General features: G+C 55.1%; 1 protein-coding gene and 1 pseudogene across 2 annotated transcripts; one reads left to right on the top strand and one right to left on the bottom strand.

Annotated features, from left to right (window-relative positions):
• Nucleotides 1-474: 474 nt before the first annotated feature.
• On the bottom strand, nucleotides 475-10,964 carry ALDH3A1 (aldehyde dehydrogenase 3 family member A1). Of its 2 annotated transcripts, none has more exons than XM_033190793.1 (11): nucleotides 10,826-10,964; nucleotides 7,482-7,648; nucleotides 5,739-5,970; nucleotides 5,054-5,139; nucleotides 4,521-4,729; nucleotides 3,610-3,727; nucleotides 2,851-2,992; nucleotides 2,023-2,189; nucleotides 1,512-1,611; nucleotides 819-949; nucleotides 475-726 (listed from the first exon to the last, which is right to left on the bottom strand). In XM_033190793.1, the coding sequence occupies exons 2-11, from the start codon at nucleotides 7,641-7,643 to the stop codon at nucleotides 712-714; spliced, it is 1,362 nt and encodes a 453-aa protein (XP_033046684.1). In that variant the 5' UTR covers nucleotides 7,644-7,648; nucleotides 10,826-10,964; the 3' UTR covers nucleotides 475-711. The 2 variants fall into 2 exon arrangements, with proteins under 2 accessions (XP_033046684.1, XP_033046731.1); XM_033190840.1 differs by lacking the exon at nucleotides 10,826-10,964 and adding an exon at nucleotides 7,967-8,103.
• Nucleotides 10,178-18,846, top strand: LOC117070459 (annotated as a pseudogene).
• The last annotated feature ends 1,306 nt before the right edge of the window (nucleotides 18,847-20,152 follow it).

The raw sequence follows: 20,152 nt of genomic DNA, 5'->3' as shown, positions 1-20,152 counted from the left end.
GCCTCTGGGACGGGACTCTGGGCCAGCTGCTGCCCAATGCCACACCGTGGAGGCACCGTGGGTGCTGGTGCTGCCTGGCCTGGGGTCCTCTGCCCCCATGAGCAGCACTATGCCATAACCAAGGCGTTTTGTGTTGACTACTGCATCGTCTCACAAAGTGATCCCTGCCCGAGATAGTGAAGCTAGTCTGGGAAGAGCGAGCATCAGCTCTCCGTATCTGAACCACTGTGCCAACAAGGCTCAGCCTCCTCAGGCTCTCCTTGGCTGGACACACCAGAGATGGAGCTGACCTCCCCAAGTCTAAAAGGAAGATGAGTGTCACCCTGACACTGTTCATGGCCTCCTGGCACAAGGCCCCACCAGCTGATGAGAGGCCTTTGCTGGCACGTCAGTGACCACACTGCGTGGGGCAGTGGGATCAGGCAGGACAGGTCGGTGGGTTCAGTGCTGCATAAGAAGCGCCATGTGCCTGCATTTGCTGAGTTAGAAAATTGTATTCATCTCTTTATTGGTCTAGAATGGGGTGGGGACTTGGAGTGGTGAGGCCCAGGCCCATGTGGGAGTGGGGTGTGCACAGGACAGCAGGTCAGCAGAGGAACGGGGCTGGGCTGGGGCTGCAGGAGCGACTCTCCCAGGGCCAGGAGAGCCAGCGAGAGTGGTCCGCACTCCAATGGGACACAGTGTGGCCAGGCCAGGCGGAGCAGCCCCTCCTCAGTGCCAGGTCATCTGTGAAAGGGACACGGAGCAGGCAGTGATCCCCAGGCCCTGGTCCCACACAGCCTGATCTCCGCCCACCCACAGCCCCTTCCCCCTCTCACCTTGGCCGGGCTCGGGGGGTATCTGACTTTCAGGGCTTCATCATTCATCAGAGACCTCACCAGGCAAGAGCGGCGGTGAGAGAAGGTCTCAAAGCTCTTCTTGCCGTGGTAGGACCCCATGCCACTGTTCCCTGCGGAGGAGAAGTCGGCTCAGGGTTCAGCATCCTGCCCCCAGGATGCCCCAGGCTTCCCTCTCCACCTTGTTGGGTGTATCCCAGAACCACAGGGGCAGAGAGGCAGAGCCCCAGCCATCATCACCCATCCTTCCCTCAAATCCTGGGGCCCTCAGCACCCAGCCCCAGGTTGTGGCCCTTTTCTGGGCCTCCTGAAGGTGGCCAATGTCCAGGGTGTCCCCAGGGCATCCACACTGGGGACAACAGTGGGAGTGCCCAGCAAGGGTCTAATCCCAGCTCTGCCACTAAATGGCTGTGTGACCTTTGGCCTGGGTCACTTTTCTCAGGCCTCCATGAAACAGGCCGGTGCACCAGGTGACCTCTAGGACCCTCTAGACTCCCAGGTTAAGTGTGTCTGATGGATGGCAGGCAGAGGCCAAGGCCCAAATGGAAGAGGTTAGCGGGAAGCTGCGGCCTGGGCCACAGGAGGCGGCCCCTCCCGAATTTGCTGGGTGAGGGTGCCCAGCCCTGGGGGCCCCAGAGGGAGGCAGGGAGGCAGCAAGCTCAGCCCCAGACTCACCCACTCCCCCGAAGGGCAGAGAGTGCAAGGTGATGTGGATGATGACATCGTTGGCCGTCACCCCACCGCTGGATGTCTCTGCAATCATCTTCTTAATCACCTGCACCAGGACCCAGCCACTGACCTCAGTCTCCTGTCCACAGGATGCCCCAGCCCCCCACCCCACCCTGCCTGGGTACAGCCTGGAGCCACAGGGACAGGAGCAGGTGGAGGCAGAGCCCTAGCTGCCGTCTCCTGCTCTTCCCGCAGACCGCGTGGCCCTCAGCACCACACGAGCAAAGAGTGACAGCAGCCACCCCCAAGCCTGTGTGCAGGGCCCTGGGCAAGGATCACTCATTCAATGTCCTCAGGTGATGCTGCTGTCCTGATCTTAGAGACGAGGTGAAAGGAGCTCTAAAGATCCAGTGACTTGCCCAAGGTCACACAGCCAGAGAACAGTGAAGCTGCAGTTTGAACCCAGGTCTGTGGGCCCCAGGACCCTGGAGGAGGGCACCCCAGGCCCACTGCCCACCTTGTCGTTGCTGGAGAACACGTAGAGAGCCAGGGGCTTCTCGCGCTGGTTGATGAACTGGATGGCCTCCTCCAGGCTGCGCACGCACACGATGGGCAGCACAGGCCCAAAGATCTCCTCCTGCATCACCAGGGACTGGGGGTCCACGTCCGTGAGGATGGTGGGGGCTGAGGCAGGAAACAAGCCAGAGTTGGATGGCACAGAGACCGCCACGCGGTCGGAAAGTGCAAGCACCTAGACCCCTGCTCCAACCCTATTCCAGGCGAAGATGCCCAGGCTTGGAAAAGGGCAGGGACGAGGCCCCAGAGAGGTGCCCCAGGCACCTGCGTCCCGGGTGCCATCTGGGCAGACCACGGGGGACAACTACAGGTTAACCTGTATGGAAGGACCCGAGATCTGTCACCAGGAGCAGGCACTGCACCCGCCGGCCACCTGATGCCCTGCCAGAATTCTCTTGTCTCCTTGACAAACTCGGGGCCAAGTGGGCCCCATCTGGTGACCCACAGCCTGGGCACTGGGGTCCCCTCATGGCTTGGCACACCTGAGGCTCCTATGGCCTCTGCTGTCCCTGCTCCTGCTGCTACAGAGGGGTGGGGAGATGAGGCCCCTCTTTCTGGGCCTTTGTTGGGAGAGGGGATTCTGAGGCTGGAGCAGGAGCTGTCCTCAGCCCCTGCCTGCTAGAGTCTACCCCAGGCTCCCTGGTGAAAGCTATTTATACCCACCCCGAGGTCATGTCTGCTTATCAAGTATCTGTGCCCACTTGCTGTGAACTTGCTGGGGACCCCTGCGGCCTGGGCAGGTGGGCTGTGCTCTTCAGGGGTCACGCACCTATGTAGCGAGTGGCCGCATCCCCGGTGCCCCCATAAGCCACCTTCTGGCCCTCAATCAGGCCCATCACCCTCTGGAAGTGCCGCGCACTAATGATTCTTCCATAGTCCCGGGACTTCTTGGCATCTTCCCCATAGAACTCCTGTGGAGAAGAAGTGGGGGCTTCGGGTAAGGACGCAGACCCTCGTCATGGCCAAAAGCTGCACAGACACAGGCCAGCAGTGTCTGTCTTTGGGTGGTGGGATTCTGGGTGGAGATTTTTCTTCTTCTTTATGCTTTTTAATCTTTTCCAAATTATCTATAGTGAATGTGCATTACCTTTTTTTTTTTTTCTTAGAGACAGGGTCTTGCTCTGTTGCCCAGGCTGGAGTGCAGTGGTGCAATCATAGCTCACTGCCGCCTCGAACTCCTGGACCCAACCAATCCTCCAGCCTCACTGCAGCCTTCCAGGTAGCTGAGACAACAGGCATGCACCACCCATCCACCATGCTTGGCTAATTTAAAAACATTTTTTGTAAAGACGGGATCTTGCTATGTTACCCAGACTGGTCTCAAACTTCTGGCCTCAAGTGATCCTCCAGCCTCCACCTCCCAAAGTGCGGGATTATGGGTGTGAGCCACCATGCCTAGCTTGCATTATGTTTATATTAGAAGAAAATAAATCCAATGTTTCCAAATCCCTAGAAGTTGGTTAAGGGGCCAGGCCCACCTTGTGCCTTACAGCCTCCCATCCCACCCTGCCAAGGGGCCAATACTCACTTTCAGTGACTTCTTGAGCTTCTCCACAATTTGGTTCTGGATCGAGGGGTCACAGAGGATGTAGTCGGGGGCCACACAGGTCTGGCCACTGTTCATGAATTTCCCCCAGGCGATGCGTCTGTGAAAGTCCCAGACTGGACTAAACCCAAAAGGTTCCCCAAGAGCTGCATCTCGTTTCGTAGACCCTTGAGCTCTCTGGTCAGCAGAAGCCATCGGCTGTGACCTTGCCACCAGTGAGTCCTCCTAAGCGGTCTGCTTACTTCTAGTCACTGGACCAGGAAGACCCAATGCCCCTGATCATGTTCACCAGGGACTGGTAGGGAATTTCTAGAGGACGTCTGTTGGGGGCAGCCTCCATGCTCCCTGATCACGCCCTTGCCCTGCACAGCCAGATGTCACTGCCACTCAGGCTCCCCTACATCTCTGGGGGCCACAGATGTGGGATATGGAGGTGGCCAGAGCCCTGGCTAGGGTCGGGAGGTGCAGATACGGGTTCTTCCCCAGACCCCGAGTGGCCGTGGCTCTTCTACCCTCTGGGCCTGCTCTCCAGAACTCGGATTGCCCTGCCCCAGCAGAGGGCTGGACCCAGTACAGTTCCTTGTGTCCTGAACATCCCACAGTTTCTTTTTCTGCAGCCTCTGCTTGGAGTACCACTTCCCCAGTGATGCCCACTCAGCGAACAGAGCTCAGCCTGGACCTCTCCCCCTCCAGGAAGCCTTCTGGGACTCCCCACGTGTCTTCTGTGCACATGGTCCCCACCCCTATCCCCATGTGAGTTTCTGCCAGGACCACTGCTCCGTGAGGCAGCAGGTGTCTGTGCTACTCAGAGTGGACCCACAGCGTGAGGTGCAGTCATGTGTGCTGGAAGGCAGAGTAAGGGCCGCTGCAGCCAGCAGGCCCGAGCCTCTCACCGGCAGGCCACATCCAGGCCACAGTTCTTGTCCACGTAGCAGGGGCTCTTCCCTCCCAGCTCCAGCGTGACAGGGGTCAGGTGCTGGGCAGCAGCCGTCATGACGATCTTCCCTACCCCCGTGCTGCCTGTGTACAGGATGTGGTCGAACCTCTCCTTGAGCAGCTCTGTGGTCTCAGGGACACCCCCATTGATGACTGGGTACAGATCCTTCCAAGCAAGGAGAGAAGGGGGCTCAGCGAACACCAAGCCCCTCCTCGCTCTCGCAAGTGTGGATGGGCAGTGGCCGAGACCAGCAGCCCCGAAGCCCAGCACCCCACCTTGGGGGCAGGGGGCGGGAACCGGCAGTAGACCTCCTTTCCTGGCCCAGGGGCTCTGTTCACCCCAATGAGAGAAGGCAGCTGCTAAGGACCATCTTCAGCGCCACCAGCTTGGTCCCTTGCTGCAAGAATTCACTATTTCTCATCCCCCAAAGACCTGGCCCCAGCTCAGTCATGAGGCCATGGAGTTATGAGGCCCCGGAGGGCACCTCACCTTGTCCAGGTACTGGGGGATGATGGTAGCCAGCAGGCTCGCCATGTTCTCACTCAGCTCCGAGGGCTTGAGGACCACTGCATTCCCTGCAGAGCACATAGAGCCAGGCCTATGCCCAGGGTATCTCACCCAGAGCCTCTGCCCTCCCAAGGACCACACCTGAAGCCTCCCCTCCATCGTGTGTCCTCAGGAGAGTGGATGGGAGAGTTATTGGCACACAAGCACATGCCACGGGGCACACCCAGGAGCACACACGGGCACATGACAGAGGGACACGCACAGGCACATGCTGGCCAGAGTTGCACCACCTGGCCCTCTGAGTTGCTGAGATGTTGGAGGAAAAGCAGAAAGGGGAGAGAGGCTCTGGGGGCCTGGATGGTAGAACAGCGCTGGCCCCTTCTAGGAAGGAAGCCCTGGTGCATATTAGGTGACAGAAGCTCCAGGTCCCCAAGGGTAGGGGAAGGCAGGCCCTCTCTCCATCATCAGGTGTGGACACCTGAGCCTGATTGGACCTCAGGCACCAAGAGGTCTGGCTAAATAGTGTGGTCCCCACAGCCTCCTGTGACAGACCCAGCAAACCCTTATCTGACCCCAGGACTCTTCACATAGGCCTGAGCCCGTCCTGGCTCAGCTCCGTGGTGGTGGACGGTGCTCCCCCAGCTTCCCTTCCCACAGGGCCATGCACCTGCAGCGATGGCGCCCACCATGGGCTGGATGGTGAGGTTAAAGGGGTAGTTCCAGGTGCCGATGACAAGGACCACGCCCAGAGGCTCCGAGTGGATGTAGAGCTCATCCTGCTGAGTCTGGGGCGTCTTCTCCACCGGCTCATCCGCAGCCCACTCAGGGAGCTTCTGGATCATGTACTCTATCTCCTCCAGGACGTACACCACCTCCTCATAGTAGGCGTTCCATTCGTTCTGCAGGGACACAGCCCCAGTGAGCTTCCAGGGCCAGGGCCTGCCTGCAGCTGGGGCCAGTGGGGAGCCCCACTGCTCAGCTGCCAGGGTGACGGGAGGCCACTCACTCAGCCCAGGGTGGGGGCAGCCGCAGAAGGCCCCCGGGGGAAGCAGAGTCAGGATTACCCCCTTGGACCTGTGGGTCTGAGAAGACCCCTTTCTGCCAGAGGGGGGCCCAGGTAGGTTTGGATGTGTGGGGCCCTAGGGGAGAGAGCGGGTGAAGGGGCCAGGCATGGGCAAGGGGATGGATCCAGGTAGGGAGAATAGAGCTGGGCAGGGGAGAGTAGATCCAGGCAGTGGGGATGGATCCGGGGAGGCGGGGATGGATCCGGGGACGGGGGATAGATTTGGGCACTGGGAGATGGATCCCGGCAGGGTGGACAGAGCCAGGCCCTTCAGATGTCTGGAGGGAGATGCAGGACCAAGGGCTGCTGGGCGCTCAGGGCCTCCTGCAGGGAGCAGGGGTGAGAAGAGGGGATGCAGACGGCGGAAAACGTGTCTCTTTTATAAACTTGGGCTGTGAGGAGCAACACAGAAGCTGTAAAGTCAACGGAGTGGGTTTCCTTATTGTTTCTGGTTTATATGAGAAGTCCTGGGCGATTTCTTTAGAAGTGCAGGAGCAGGCCTGGCGCTGTGGCTCACGCCTGTAATCCCAGCACTTGGAGAGGCCGAGAACTCCTCCTGAGGAACTCCTGAGGGCAGGAGTTCAAGACCAGCCTGTCCAACATGGCGAAACCCCGTCTCTACTAAAAATACAAAATTAGCCGGGCACTGTGGTGCACGCATCTGCAGTCCCAGCTACTCGGGAGGCTGAGGCAGGAGAATTGCCTGAACCAGGGAGGCGGAGATTGCAGTGAGCCGAGATCGCGCCATTACACTCCAGCCTGGGTGACAGAGTAAGACTCCATCTCAAATAAATAAATGAAATAAAATAAAATAAAAGTGCAGAAGTAAAGAGGGTAGTCGGTGGGAGGATGGTCTCCCGAGCGCCGGACCCCAGGCAGGATGTGGGGACAGCAGGGGTCTGCAGATGCGGAGGCGTCTGATCTTGCTCAGGGCGAGGGACGGAACAGCCCCTGTGAGGACTGGGAGGGAGGGAAGAGCCCCCCACGCCCTCTGGGGTGCCAAGCTGCTCTGGTTCCTGGTGTGGAGAACCAGGTGGTCCTGCGTGGGGCTGAGGAATGGGGGGACCAAAAGTTCGGGGTGTCGGGACAGCAGGAGAGTTGAAATGACGCTGCGGGCGGGACGCGGAGGTCGGGCCAGGAGGAAAAGGCCAGAGGGTGAAAGAGGCGGCGGGGAGTGGGAGGGGCGCTGGGCCCGGTGGCGGGGAGGGGAGTGTGCCCCGTCTCCGCGACCGAGAGGCCAGGTGGCCCCAAGTTCTTCCTGAATCTCTCCGGGCCGCACTGCCCCCAGCCCCCTGCCCCACCGCGAGGCCCCGACACTGGCAGAGGGCTGCCGCCCAGCCCGAGCACCTTGTGCAGGTCTGCGGCCAGCGCGCCCACCAGCTCCCGCTCGCGCTCCTGGATCAGGCGCCGCAGCGCCTCCAGCTGCTCGATCCGGAACTGCAGCGGGCGGGTCCTCCCCGAGCTGAAGGCGGCGCGGGCGCGCTTCACGGTCTCGCTGATCTTGCTCATGGTGCCTGGGGACAGAGAGCACCTGCAGCTGGCGGAGGGGCACGAGCGCGCCCCGCCTCCCACCCCGCCTGAATGCTATAGGAAGGCACTTCCCTGGGCCCGGGCCCGGCCTTGGGGAAAACGGCCTTCCCGCTGGAAGGTCCGCTTTCTGCCTGGCCTCCTCTCCCGCCCCTCACTCAGACGCCTGGGCCCCTGGCTGCCTTGCTAGCCCCTGAGAAGGTGACACCCGCAGCAACACGCATCCTAAGCAGAACTGCTGCTGGGGGCTCTTGGCAGCGTGCTGGGGCAGGGCCTTTCCCGGCCTCTCCCGCTCCGATACTTGCTTGCAAAGCTGGTGGCACCATCCCAGATCAACACCCCCAGAGCTCTGCACACACAGTCAGCCGCTCTCCAGATCAGATCGGAGGGGCACAGTACGCGATTCCACACCCAAGCCGATAAAGGAAAACCCAGCACCACCCTCCTGGCTAAGCCATTGTTCTAAAAAGCGCTGGTTTCTTGGCAGAGCTGAACCAGGCTTGGTATGTAAACCCATGTGTGCCACACCTGGGAGACGCACGCCCATGCCCGCCAAGGATTCACAGAGCTGCAGATTTCCACAAAAAGGTGTGAAGGTGATTCCTGCTCCCAATACACGAAACCATAGTGGCAAATTGGGATGGCCCTTCCGGGGGCAATTTGGCAATATGTGGCAAAAGTTTTTGAAATGTATTTCTCTGTGACAAAGAAGTCCTACAGCCTTTCCTAAACATTCACGAATAAGAAAGTCATCACTGTTTTCTATAACAGGGAAATATTGAAACAACCCAAAGGTCCGAAAGAGGAGACGGTTTAAATGACTCCTGTCACACCCACGTGCGGGATTACTGTGCAGTATTTAGGGATTAGGTGGAGCAGGCTATTCAGAGAATGTTTGTAGGGGCTCTCTCTACACCAGGGGTGTCCCAGGCACTGAGGATAAGAAAGAAAACAGGTTACAGGCTGGGCGCGGTGGCTCACGCCTATAATCCTAGCAAACACTTTGGGAGGCTGAGGTGGGCGGGTCACCTGAGGTCAGAAGTTCAAAACCAGCCTGGCCAACATGGTGAAACCCCGTCTCTGCTAAAACTACAAAAATTAGCCGGGAGTGGTGGCAGGCGCCTGTAGTCCCAGCTACTTGGGAGGCTGAGGCAGGATAAGTGCTTGAACCAAGCCGGGAGGAGGAGGTTGCAGTGGGCTTAGATTGGGCCATTGTACTCCAGCATTTTGACCAGGAGAATGGAGCCATAATCACAGAGGTCTCCTGTTAGATTAGTGGTAGGAGGTAAGGCTTGGTTAGTGAGATTTGCTAGAAGTCAAGAGGCTATCAGTGGAAGCGGTATTTGAATGCTTCGGGTAAGTAATATAATTACTTTTAGTGAGACTTCATCAATAAAGAAAAGAAAAGAAAAAAGAAAAGAAAAGAAAAGAGGTTATGGAACAACTCCATCAACAAAGAAAGAAAGGGGAGGGTATGACGAGGGGGAGGGGAGGGGAGGGAAAGGAAGGGAAGGGAAGGGAAGGGAAGGGAAGGGAAGGGAAGGGAAGGGAAGGGAAGGGAAGGGGTTAGGGAACAACAGATGTACCAGGCGTGTGTGTGTGTGTGCACACGCGCGTGTGTGTGTGTTCTGACATGCAAGAAAGGACTAGAACGGTAGCCCCCAACATGATGGGACAACTGCTGGGGGTGGAATTATTGATGATCTGTTTTCCTCTTACGCAATGTTTGACTTTTTGCAATGAGCTTGTATTTTTTAAATTTTGGTGCATTTTAAGATAGGCAATACATGCTCATGAAACAAAATGTAAAATATAGCAAATGGACACAGAAAAATGTCCACCACCCTCGTCCCTGCTCCATCAGCTGTCAGGTGCTGCCCCACAGAGGGGCCACCGTTACCAGTTCCTGACTCCCCTTCCAGAGATACTCAGCCCACTTGCAGACCCGGCATAGCTTTTAACATCAGCAGAAATAGGGTATTTCCATTTTTAAAAAAAAACCCTATATATCATAAGTAATATATAATTATATTGTATATAGATATATGGTCCTGCCTACATTCCAGCGAGTGGCTTCTGATCCTTTTTCTGCCTCCCCTCCTCATAGGCTGACCCCTAGCCCCAGGCTTTCTGCACAGGGAGGAGGGACCTGCTGGCTTCGAGGGTGCTCTAAGCCTGGCCCTTCCATGGCCCCTCCCTATGATCTGATAGGAGGCTGGGGAAGCCCCTTCTCTGGGACCTTCTCAGTTCCATGGGCCAGGCCCCTCCTGCTGACCACAACCCCAGCCTTGCAGGAAGGTCCTGCTTCTCTCCCGAGCCTTGTACGGTAAAAGCAGGGCAGCAGCCTTAGGCATTAGCCACCAAGGCATGCCACCCAGGTGGGAAGAGCCTGGTGAGCGTGGGACGGGACTGGTCTTGCACCCCAGCATCGCCACTCAGAACGGTGGTCTCTGGGCAGGACGGCCTTCCCAGGCCTTCCCCGAGAGACAGGTTAACAAAGATGCCACTTCACAGAGATGAGTGGAGACCATCACGTTGCAGCTGCACCCGAATGGGAGCTGCTGCTGCATGCACTGGGGGCCTCCCCAGAACCCGTCGCCTCACACCCCACGTTCCTGCACCCCGCTCCTCTCACCTGTGCCGGTGTTGACTTTGCCCCCCAATGGCACCCCCCTCCCTTCCTCACTGCCTTCTGTCCTCACAAAAGCTCTATAGTGATGCCTATGAAGAAGGAACAATTATGAGTGCGTTTTACAGATGAGGAAAGGGAGACTGAGAAACGCTCAGTGCTCTGTCTGGTCTCACAGGTAGTAAATGGCATGTCAGGGCTTGAACCCACATCCATCTCTGTTGGCAGCTCATGCCTTTACCACTTGGCTCTGCTGCCTTCCCTCCAGTGATGGAGTCTGACGGCCCATCAAGGCCTCTCACCCCACGGCCACCTTAGTGTCTCTGCTCCGCGGATTCCTGGGACCTCCGCCTCCAGGTTTGGGGGATGGCAAAGCTGCCAGAGGTCCAGGAGGATGCTCCAGAGATGATGGTCCTGGAGGCAGGGACCAGCCCCCGGGAGATGATGTAGGACTCTTAACACTTAGGGCCTCCGCTCTGAGGGCAGGCTCCACCTAGACAAGAGAAAAAATAAGGTAAGCAGGGAAGAGGATTACCTTTGACACAGCCTCTCCTGGTAACTGGGGCTTCTGGAACAGCAACAGCCAAGAAGGGACGTATTTAAGGACCCTCCTTCCTGCCCACTGAGCCCTTGGAGTTCCTGCCCAGGAAGTTTGCGTGACAAGAAAAAAAAAATATTCCAATGTGGGGTGTGGCATCCTCTGGACCTCTGCTCCCTACAGCCCTGGTTTTGGGGATTAGGTCCCGGGCTGTCTGCTTTTGTTTGCTTCTGAAATGCCAGAATGTTTCTGAAGGCTTGGGCAGGGCACATATCCAATCTTCAAAACAGTCTGTGTTTGCCCTGGGCATGGGGGCTGCTGATTGATTCAGCCTGGCGTGGAGCTCTTCCAGCTTTCCAGACTTGCCACTGCCAGATGCAATTCTCTGAGTTCTCTGGTTACATAAGATCAGCAGGGGTCAGCCACGAGCCACAGTGAGAGCATGGTCCCCTCCCAGCCAGCGCTGCCCCGGGCCCTTCACATCCCCCAGTGTGCACAGGGCCCCATTGAGGCAGAGACCCTAGCCCTGGGGAACCACAGGCTGGGGGCTTTTGATGGGCGTCTCCAATCCATAAATCTGCCTTCTCATTGAATAGCTGAGAAGAGGGCCAAGGAGGGTGAGAACTCTGTGTGGTCACCGAAAACCAGAGACGCTTGGGAAGGAAGGAGTCTGGAGAAGCCCTTCCCATGCCCTCTGATCAATGTTCGCTGGGCTCCTGCTCTGCACCACGCTGTGGGGAGGAGGCAGGTGTGAAACAGACTCTCACCAGGCACTTCCCGCCACCTTTACCTGCCCGCAGGCTGCTTACCAGCATGGGGTCCCTGCTTCCCATTTCATTCGAGGCAAACACAAGGTCCCCGTCATGGCCTACCAGTCCTGAGGATGTGCTCTGGCCCTCCTGCTTCCCTCCACCTGGAGCCCCTTTCCCCTCCATCCATCCACGCAGCTCTCCTCCAATGTGCTGTGGAAAATAGCGCAATGCTGTCCTCTTCCTCCATTATTTTTTCTCTGGAGCATTTATATCTTGTTTGCTACCTGTCCCTTAACTCCTGGCTGCTAGAATTTGGTTCGTTCACTGCTGTGATCTCCATACAGCATCTATAGTAGATGCTCAATAAATATTTATTGACTGACAGAATAAGCAGGAAATTTCAAAATCATGTGAACACTGCAATGACCAGGTAGTCAGAGGATGCTAGAGGGGCTGGGGTGAGAGTCCGTGGGAGGGGTCATCATCTGAGCTGAGTGAGAAGCATTTGAGCAAGGAAGAGCAAGGGGGCTGGAAGAGCAGAAGAAAGGCACAGAGGCAGGGAACACTATGTCATGAGAAGGTGCGATGTGTCCACTGTTGCCAGCAGGAGGTGTGGAAGTGAATGACACTCCTGAGGTGGAGGCTTACAGAGGCCTGTAGTCCAGGCCAGCTGTGGGGGTGCGGGGCACTGAGGAGCTTATCAGACAGACAAATGTCTGTTATTTTTGGTTTAGAGAACCCCCTGGACACGGCACAGTGTGAGACAGGTCTAGCCCTAAAGCCACAGCTTCCAGCAATGCAGGCAGGAAATGACGAGACCCCCAAATAAGAATGAGAAACATTCCAGAAACAGCAGAAGGAAGCATCTGCAGGACCTCACACCTGGTGGGGGGGCCTGGACTGGGTGGTAGGTGCAAAGTGGGGTGCCTCCTGAGAGGGGGAAGAACAGGCAGGGCCCAGGCCGGTGCCAGCCTCTCCCCTTTTCTGGTGGCAGCAGCTGATTCTTTGCAGGCAACCCCTTCCTACTTGGTGAGATGGCCAGCCAGGTGCCTGCTCCAGGCCAGCCATGGGATGGGTTGGGGTGAGCTCCCCACAAGGCCTCCCCAACTCCCCTGGGAATTTGGATCCTGAGTAGAGGGCAGAATGCAAGGCCGAAGGCCATTCGGAGCTGGCTCATCATGGCAGCGGCTCTCCCCTAGGAGAACCATGGAATCAACTAGCAAAAGCCAGCAACGCAGCAGTGAGGACACCAAGTGACCAGAACAGTGCCTGGCGGGCCGATGGCATCCTGGAAAGTTTAGGTGGCGTGCGTGTCGTCGAAAGTGGCAGCAGTAGCGGTGGAAGCGTCAGAACAAGGAGCCTAGAAGCAGTTCAGATCTACAAAGAACAAAATCCTTGTTTGCGTGTTTGGGTTTTGGTTATAGTTTCAGTAGTGGCAAAAGTGTGGGTTGTGATAGAAACTTACAGATACTTGCTTTTCGGATTTTTTTTTTTGAGACAGGGTGTTGCTCTGTTGCCCAGGCTAGAGTGCAGAGGTGCCATCATGGCTCACTGCGGCTTTGAATTCCGGTGCTCAAGCGATCCATGCCTGGCTAATTTTAATATTTTTTGTAGAGATGGGTCTCTTTATGTTGCCCAGGCTGGTCTCAAACTCCTGGGCTTAGTTGATCTTCCCGCCTCAGCCTCCCAAAGTGCTAGGATTGCAAGCATGATTTAATCTTTGCAAGTCCTAATACTCCATCCTCGATGCCTCATCCTTGCCTGGGCTGTCACTCTCTCTCTCTCTCTCCCAGGCCACTGTTTTTGCCCTCTGCCTACTCTCCTTGAGTCCAGGCTCAGCTGCCCTCTCCAAGTGGCTGCCAGAGAGACGTGCGGACGATGAGGACCTGAGCATCTCTCTCCCCTGATTCACATCCTTGGGTGGCGCCCCCTTGCTGTCGGGAAGCTTCCTCCCACTGCCTGTGAGCCCCTGAGGGGCCTGGCTCCTGGTTGCCTCACCGGCCTCACTTTGCACCACTTCCCACCATTCTCACTGCACTGCAGTCCGCTGGCATTCCTTGACTGAACCAGGCAATTTCCTACCACAGGGCCTTTGCACGTGCTGTTCTTGCTCCTTGGGACACTTTATCTTCCACTCTGCACCAGACTCTTACCCATGTTCAGATCTCAGCTTCCCTGACCTCTCCCACCCCCCAAATAAAACCTTCCTTGCTTCCAGGAACCTGTCACAACCTGCAAGCATATCTTTGCTTGTGTGACTATGTGTTGATTGTTTTTCTTCTCTCCTTGTCCCCCCCATGGACTGGAATGTCCACAAAGGCAGAGATCTCAGTTTTTGTTCAGTACCATATCCTGGCGCAAGGGAGACCTCGTAAGATGTGGAAGCAGTCCACTATGCCAAACCATCCCTCGGACAGAAAAGCAATCATTTAGCAAGACGATTTTCAGCAAATTCACCCAAAGCTAACAAAAAAAGGGTTGAATGAATGAATGAATGAATGAAAAGTGAGTTTGCTTAAATTTCAAGGAACGTTTAGATTAGAAATAGTTTTTGGGAGGGGAAACCACTTCCTTTATATGAGTAGAAGGAGCCTGGGCATCATAGAGAGACCCATCTCTACAAAAAATAAAAAATTAGCTGGGCGGCTGGGCGCTGTGGCTCACGCCTGCAATCCTGGCACTTTGGGAGGCTAAGGTGGGTGGATCACTTGAGCTCAGGAGTTCGAGACCAGCCTGGCCAACAAATACAAAAATTAGCTGGCCATGGTGGCGCATGCCTGTAATCCCAGCTACTCAGGAGGCTGAGGCAGGAGAATCAGTTGAACCTGGGAGGCGGAGGTTGCTGTGAGCCGAGATCCCGCCACTGCACTCCAACCTGGATGAGGGCAGAGCGAGACTCCATCTCAAAAAAAAAAAAAAAAAATAGCTGGGCATGGTGGCATGCACCCAGTTACTTGTGAGGCTGAGGTGGGAGGATTGCTTGAGCCCAGGAGGTCAAGGCTTCAGTGAGCTATAATCGTGCCAGTGCACTCCATCCTGGGGACAGAGTGGAAGACCCTGTCTCAAAAAAAAAAAAAAAAAAAAGGAATAGAAAGGAGAAAATTAGGCAGTGGATCTCAGGGATCTCCCCATTGGTTAAAAGTGTTATGCCTCAGGAAGACAAATACCACGTGTTCTCCCTCACGTGTGTGAGCCAAACAAGTGGATTTCATGAAGATAGAGAATAGATTGGTAGTTACCAGGGCTGGGAAGGGTGGGGAGGTGGGGGAATGAAGAGAGCTTGCTTAATGGGTACAAATATATACTTAGATAGAAGGAATACGACTTAGTGTTCAGCCAGGCATGGTGGCTCACACCTGTAATCCCAGCACTTTGGGAGGACGAGGCGGGCAGATCACCTGAGGTCAGGAGTTCGAGACCAGCTTGGGTGACCAAGCAAGACCCTATCTCTACAAAAAATGTAAAACTCCTCTGGGCACGGTGGTGTGCACCTGTAGTCCCAGCTACTAGGGAAAGTTGAGGTGGGAGGATCTCTTGAGCCCAGGAGTTGAAGGCCACAGAGAGCTGTAATCCAGTCACCGTGCCCAGCCAAGGGCAGTCAGTCAACTACTGTTACAGAGCCCCTCTTTGTAGAGGCACGAAGTCAGCAGAACTGGCTGTGCCCGGGACACTTTCCCCCACTGTGTCCGCACCTCCTGGGGACTTGTAAGAAAGGACTTCTGGGGCTTCTTCATCTCTTTATCTGCCGCTAGTCATAGTGCCTTGGGTCAGAGAAGCTGCAGGTTTGCAGCCTCGGGAGGTGAGTGCGAGCAATGGGGAGCCTCCCCTAAGATGCGGCAGAGGCCCCCAGTTCTCACCCCATCTCCCTTGGACTTTCCTGCTCCCAGGAAGCTGTGGCTCCCAGGCCCAGGCCCTGGCTCCCAGGAAGCGTCTGCCGAGGGCATCTTAGTGGGGCAGAAGGCATGAGTGCTGGCTGGGGGGGAAGTGGGCACTAGGGCCATCCTGGCTAAGTCAGCCTGCCAGGCAAGATGGCAGCAAAGTGCAAGTCATGGTGAGTTAGGCACAGGCAGCCTCACAGCAGGAATGCCCGGCCCTCCCAGCCCAGGCGGAACCTGCCTGAGTCACCGCCTGGCTGCAGCCCCAGCTGCAGAGCCTCTGCAGACCAGCCCATGCCCCGGCCGTCCTGAAAGGGACACAGGAGGGGCACTCCAGGAGGACATGCCAGGGCACGCTTGGGTTGGTACTGCCAGTCTCTTGGGGCCTGGGAAGCCCCATCCTGCATCTTAACAGACATTGAATGCACCCTCATCACACAGGAAATATGTTTACTCGAAAAATGCAAACAAAATTTAAGTTTCATGTCTTCACAATAATCACACAAATGTAATTTTACAAACATAATACACATTGTTTAGCTCATTTTCTTTTGTGTGTACTTGGTTTGCCCCTTTCTCAATGTGAGTGTCTCATCAGTAATCCACAATATTTTCCCTAAGTTTTTCTCAGTGCTTATTTAACACACACAAAAATGTACAGACACATTGGGAGCTGTCAGCATTTTAAAAGCAGAGCCTCATCATGCACCCTCTTCTGCATCTTCTGACCCCACTCCCTCCAGGGCGACGGGGAGCTGGAGTCCGTTCCTCCTGGTGGCCGTGGGAAAGCAGTGGCAAGCATGTTGAATGTGCAAGTAACCACAGTGTTCCCTGTGGATGGGAGACCACTTTGCCTTCCACTTTGGATCAATGCACCATGGGCCACTTTGCATGTCCTGGCGTGTGTATTTCTGTGTGTTAGATCCCGGGGATGCTGGCTTTGTCAGTCTTCACAGGTGTTGCCGGTGACTGTCCACCAAGGTGGCCCTAAGGGGCTGTTGTAGTTCCAGCTGGCCTGGAGGCGTGCGGCACTCTGCCGTTTCCCTGCTGTCTGGTGGTATTCCTCACCATGCAATGGCCATTGGCATTTGCCCATTTCTTGGAAGGTGTTTGTGTTTTCCTTGTCAGTATCTAGGAGCTCTTTGCTTTGTCCACAGACTTTATTTATGGTATCTTTTGTTATATAAAAGTTTTTATAAAGCTAAATGGAACTCTCTTGTTTAGTTTAGATTAAGAGGGTTTCTTTGCTCCAGGATTAATTCCTAATTTTCTGTTAAGATTTTTTTTTTTTTTTTTTTTTTTGAGACAGAGTCTCGCTCTGTCTCAGCTCACTGCAAGCTCCGCCTCCCGGGTTGACGCCATTCTCCTGCCTCAGCCTCCGGAGTAGCTGGGACTACAGGCGCCCGCCACCTCGCCCGGCTAGTTTTTTGTATTTTTTTTAGTAGAGACGGGGTTTCACCGTGTTAGCCAGGATGGTCTCGATCTCCTGACCTCGTGATCCGCCTGTCTCAGCCTCCCAAAGTGCTGGGATTACAGGCTTGAGCCACCGTGCCCGGCTTCTGTTAAGATTTTTATTGTTTTATTATTTACTTTGAATCCATCAAGAGTTGATTTTACAAATGCAAATAAAAATGCACATTGATTTTCTTTTTATATATATATATTTTTTGAGAGGGAGTCTTGCTCTGCAACCTCTGCCTCCCAGGTTCAAGCAATTCCCTGCCTCAGCCTCCTGAGCATCTGGGATTACAGGCACCCATCACCATGCACAGCCAATTTTTGTATTTTTAGTAGAGATGGGGTTTCACAATCTTGGCCAAGCTAGTCTTGAACTCCTGATCTCATGATCTACATGCCTCGGCCTCCCAACGTGCTGGGATTACAGGCGTGAGCCACCATACCCAGCCTGCACATTGTATTTTCTTGCAGATGCACAGCCTGTGTGCTGACACCATTTAATAACAACTCCACCCCTTCCTGACCCTTTGTTGTGTGCCAGGTCTGAGCACTTATGAACTCCTTTAGTTCTCACAAGTACCCAAGAGGCAGGAACTATCATTATTTCCATCTGAGAGATGATGAACTGAAGCACACAGGGGTTAAATGATTTGCATAAGGTCACACAGCTAGTGAGTGATCGAACCAGGTTTCACCCGAGAATCTGACCCAGCGTCCCCTTGAGGAGACTCATATCCTGGGGAGTCCATCCCCCCAGGTTTGCAAACATATTGCCATAGTGTGGAATACAGTTTTCTCCAAATTCTGTTCTCATTTCTAGTCTTGAATGTGTCTGCTGCCCCCATCCCCCTTACCAGGGAAACTGTAAGTCACGATGTGCTCAGGTCTGTTTCATCAGCGCTTGCAGAGACCTCCTTGTCGTCCAGCTCATTGCGCATGCGTAGATGCGTGGGTCGCTCATCCATTCTAATAAAGTATGAATGGGATGCGTGTTGGTTTCCTAGCTCATTGATTTCTGTTTTAATCAATTCCTAGTTTCTTTTGGTGCTTAAACTATATAGGTTCCTTTATTTTTGTTTTCCTATTATAACACAGAAGGAACGAAAGTCTTTCCTTTTCTTCTGAATTTGCTGTTGGAGCTCAAGCGAGAGTTCATCTTCGAAGATGCCCTCTGCATGCGTGAGGTCACCTGAAGTTCGCTGCCCCCGATCCTCCTGAACATGAGGGAGAACAGGTTGGGTCCCGCAGCCAAGTGGCAGACACTGGTTTTGGTGGCCACAGGGGGCAGCCCGTGCGACAGGCACATGCTGAGGCCTGCCAGTGGAGGAGGTAGTACCTTTGAAGATGCCATTGACCACCTGGCCACAGCCAGCAGGGGGTGTCACCTGAGACAAGCCATCCTGGATGGCCTCCAGCAACTCAGGGATAACATGGGCTTCAGGAGGGACCCTCTGGTCTAGCTGCCCCACCCAACCACCCTTATTAGCTCCAAGTCCCTCTCCAAGCCTTTGCCAAACTTCCCACACCCACTGCTCTCCTCCTTTTCCCACCCTGATTCCCCATCTTCCTCATCTCCACCATCCAACCACGAGGTGTCTGCCCTGGTAACAAGGCTGTAGGCTCCCTCTTGATGCGAGAGGTAGGCTCCCAGAAAGACCCTGGAAAGTCCCTGCCACCCACACCACCAATGGGGCTGCCCCTACCCCAGGAGTCTGGCAGGGGAACCCATTTATGCTGTTCCTCTGCCTGGCCCTCCTGCTGGAGCACCATATCATGTGCAATGGGCTGGGTGACGACGAGCTGGCCATGTGCTTTGACCGCCTAGGGCGACCTGGGGCGTGTCTTGTGCTGAGCCGGGGCTCTCTTTGCAGATTACCTGCAGTCAGAGGTGGGGGACTTGGAGGAGGGGACTGAGGCCACAGTTGCATCTTGATCAGGCTTTCTCCAGCCCACCATCAGCCCCACTAGATCTCCATTCTTTGCGATGAGGGCCAACACATGAGAACCCACCTCCCTGCCTGCCAATCCTAGACCTGCTGGAGCATAGAGCCCTTTCTCCCCAGGTCTAAGTATGCAGGGCCCTGCTCCGGCACTGCCCCCCAGGGGCCACAGCCTCTTTACTCTGTTTCTGTTGTTTTAACAACTATACTTTACACACATGGAAAAAAAAAATCTCCACCTATTAAATCAAATGTATTGGTTATTCTTTGATATCATTCCTTTTTATTGACTGGCTTGAGAGCTGTGTATTGAAATCTCCCACTGTAACTGTATTTGGATCAAGCTCTCCTTACAATTCTAGTAACTTTGGCTTTGTGTATTTAACCAACATTTTGCTTAGTCCATATGGGTCTATGACTTTTTTCCTTTATAAGTTTTGCTTTTCATCATCACGTGTTCTAAGCTGAAGCTCCGCCTGTCTGTGGCTCACACTGCTGGCGCACCACATTTGTGTCTTGTCTGTCCACACACGGACCGTCCCCAGCCCTTCTCGACCTTACTGTTCCGCATGTATCCCGTCAATCCTGCATAGCTAGGGCTTGTTTTCAGACAATATCCTGACAGCCTCTCTTTGTGTAATGGCTGAAATACTTGGGGTTATCCTCTCCATTTCCCCCTGTGTGGAGCAGTTTACTTCCCCTGGTTATGTCCTCTCGCCTCCAGTGCTGTTCCTTCCACTTCCCCTGGCTTGTCTGCGAGTTCTTCCTACCTTCCCACTGTGCTGATGGGTCCTCCCGTCTCTGCTCCCGTCATCACATGCGCATGTCTGTACCCAGTTTCCCACTCTGGGCTGTCCTCCTTTGCCAGGACATGAGCTTCAGACTCACCTCTGCTCCACTGCCACCCCAGGCCCTGGCTGTGGCATTTGGGATGGACACCCCTTCCCCTCCCCACCTCTGGGGCCCAAGGTTTTTGCCCCCCACTTAAAACTAAAAGTACAGAGCCCTCCTGTACTTTTAGTTTTACACTATTATTTGGCCCAAGTGTGAATACAAAATGACTTTTTTCCCAATTACTGCCTCCCACCGTCCCTTGTCCAACCTTTATTTTCCGTCCCTGAGACACCCCAACAGCTCCCATCCCTTCCTGGCTGGTGTCCCACATCAAAACGCCAGGTCCAGAAGAATTTAAGCAGACCTTAGTGAATGCGCTTCTGTCCAGCCAGGGTTGGGCCTATGGCCCTGAGGAAGGGGTCAAGGCCTCACTATCCCTCCCACCCTGGGTCTCGCTTTCCCTCT

Source organism: Trachypithecus francoisi, unplaced genomic scaffold (genome assembly GCF_009764315.1).
Source record: "Trachypithecus francoisi isolate TF-2019V2 unplaced genomic scaffold, Tfra_2.0 Contig00159, whole genome shotgun sequence".
Classification (NCBI taxonomy): domain Eukaryota; kingdom Metazoa; phylum Chordata; class Mammalia; order Primates; family Cercopithecidae; genus Trachypithecus; species Trachypithecus francoisi.
Note: the sequence above shows the minus strand (reverse complement) of the source record. Positions and strands in the feature narration are given on the sequence as shown.

What these genes read in the sequence shown, in the direction of transcription:
- ALDH3A1 (XM_033190793.1), bottom strand. Translation starts at nt 7,643, where the DNA reads ATGAGCAAGATCAGCGAGACCGTGAAGCGCGCCCGCGCCGCCTTCAGC. An exon ending in TGGCCGCAGACCTGCACAAG is followed by an intron (nt 5,971 to 7,481) that starts GTGCTCGGGCTG and finishes GTGTCCCTGCAG; the next exon opens with AACGAATGGAACGCCTACTA. An exon ending in TCTGCCCTTCGGGGGAGTGG is followed by an intron (nt 950 to 1,511) that starts GTGAGTCTGGGG and finishes TCTCCTCCGCAG; the next exon opens with GGAACAGTGGCATGGGGTCC.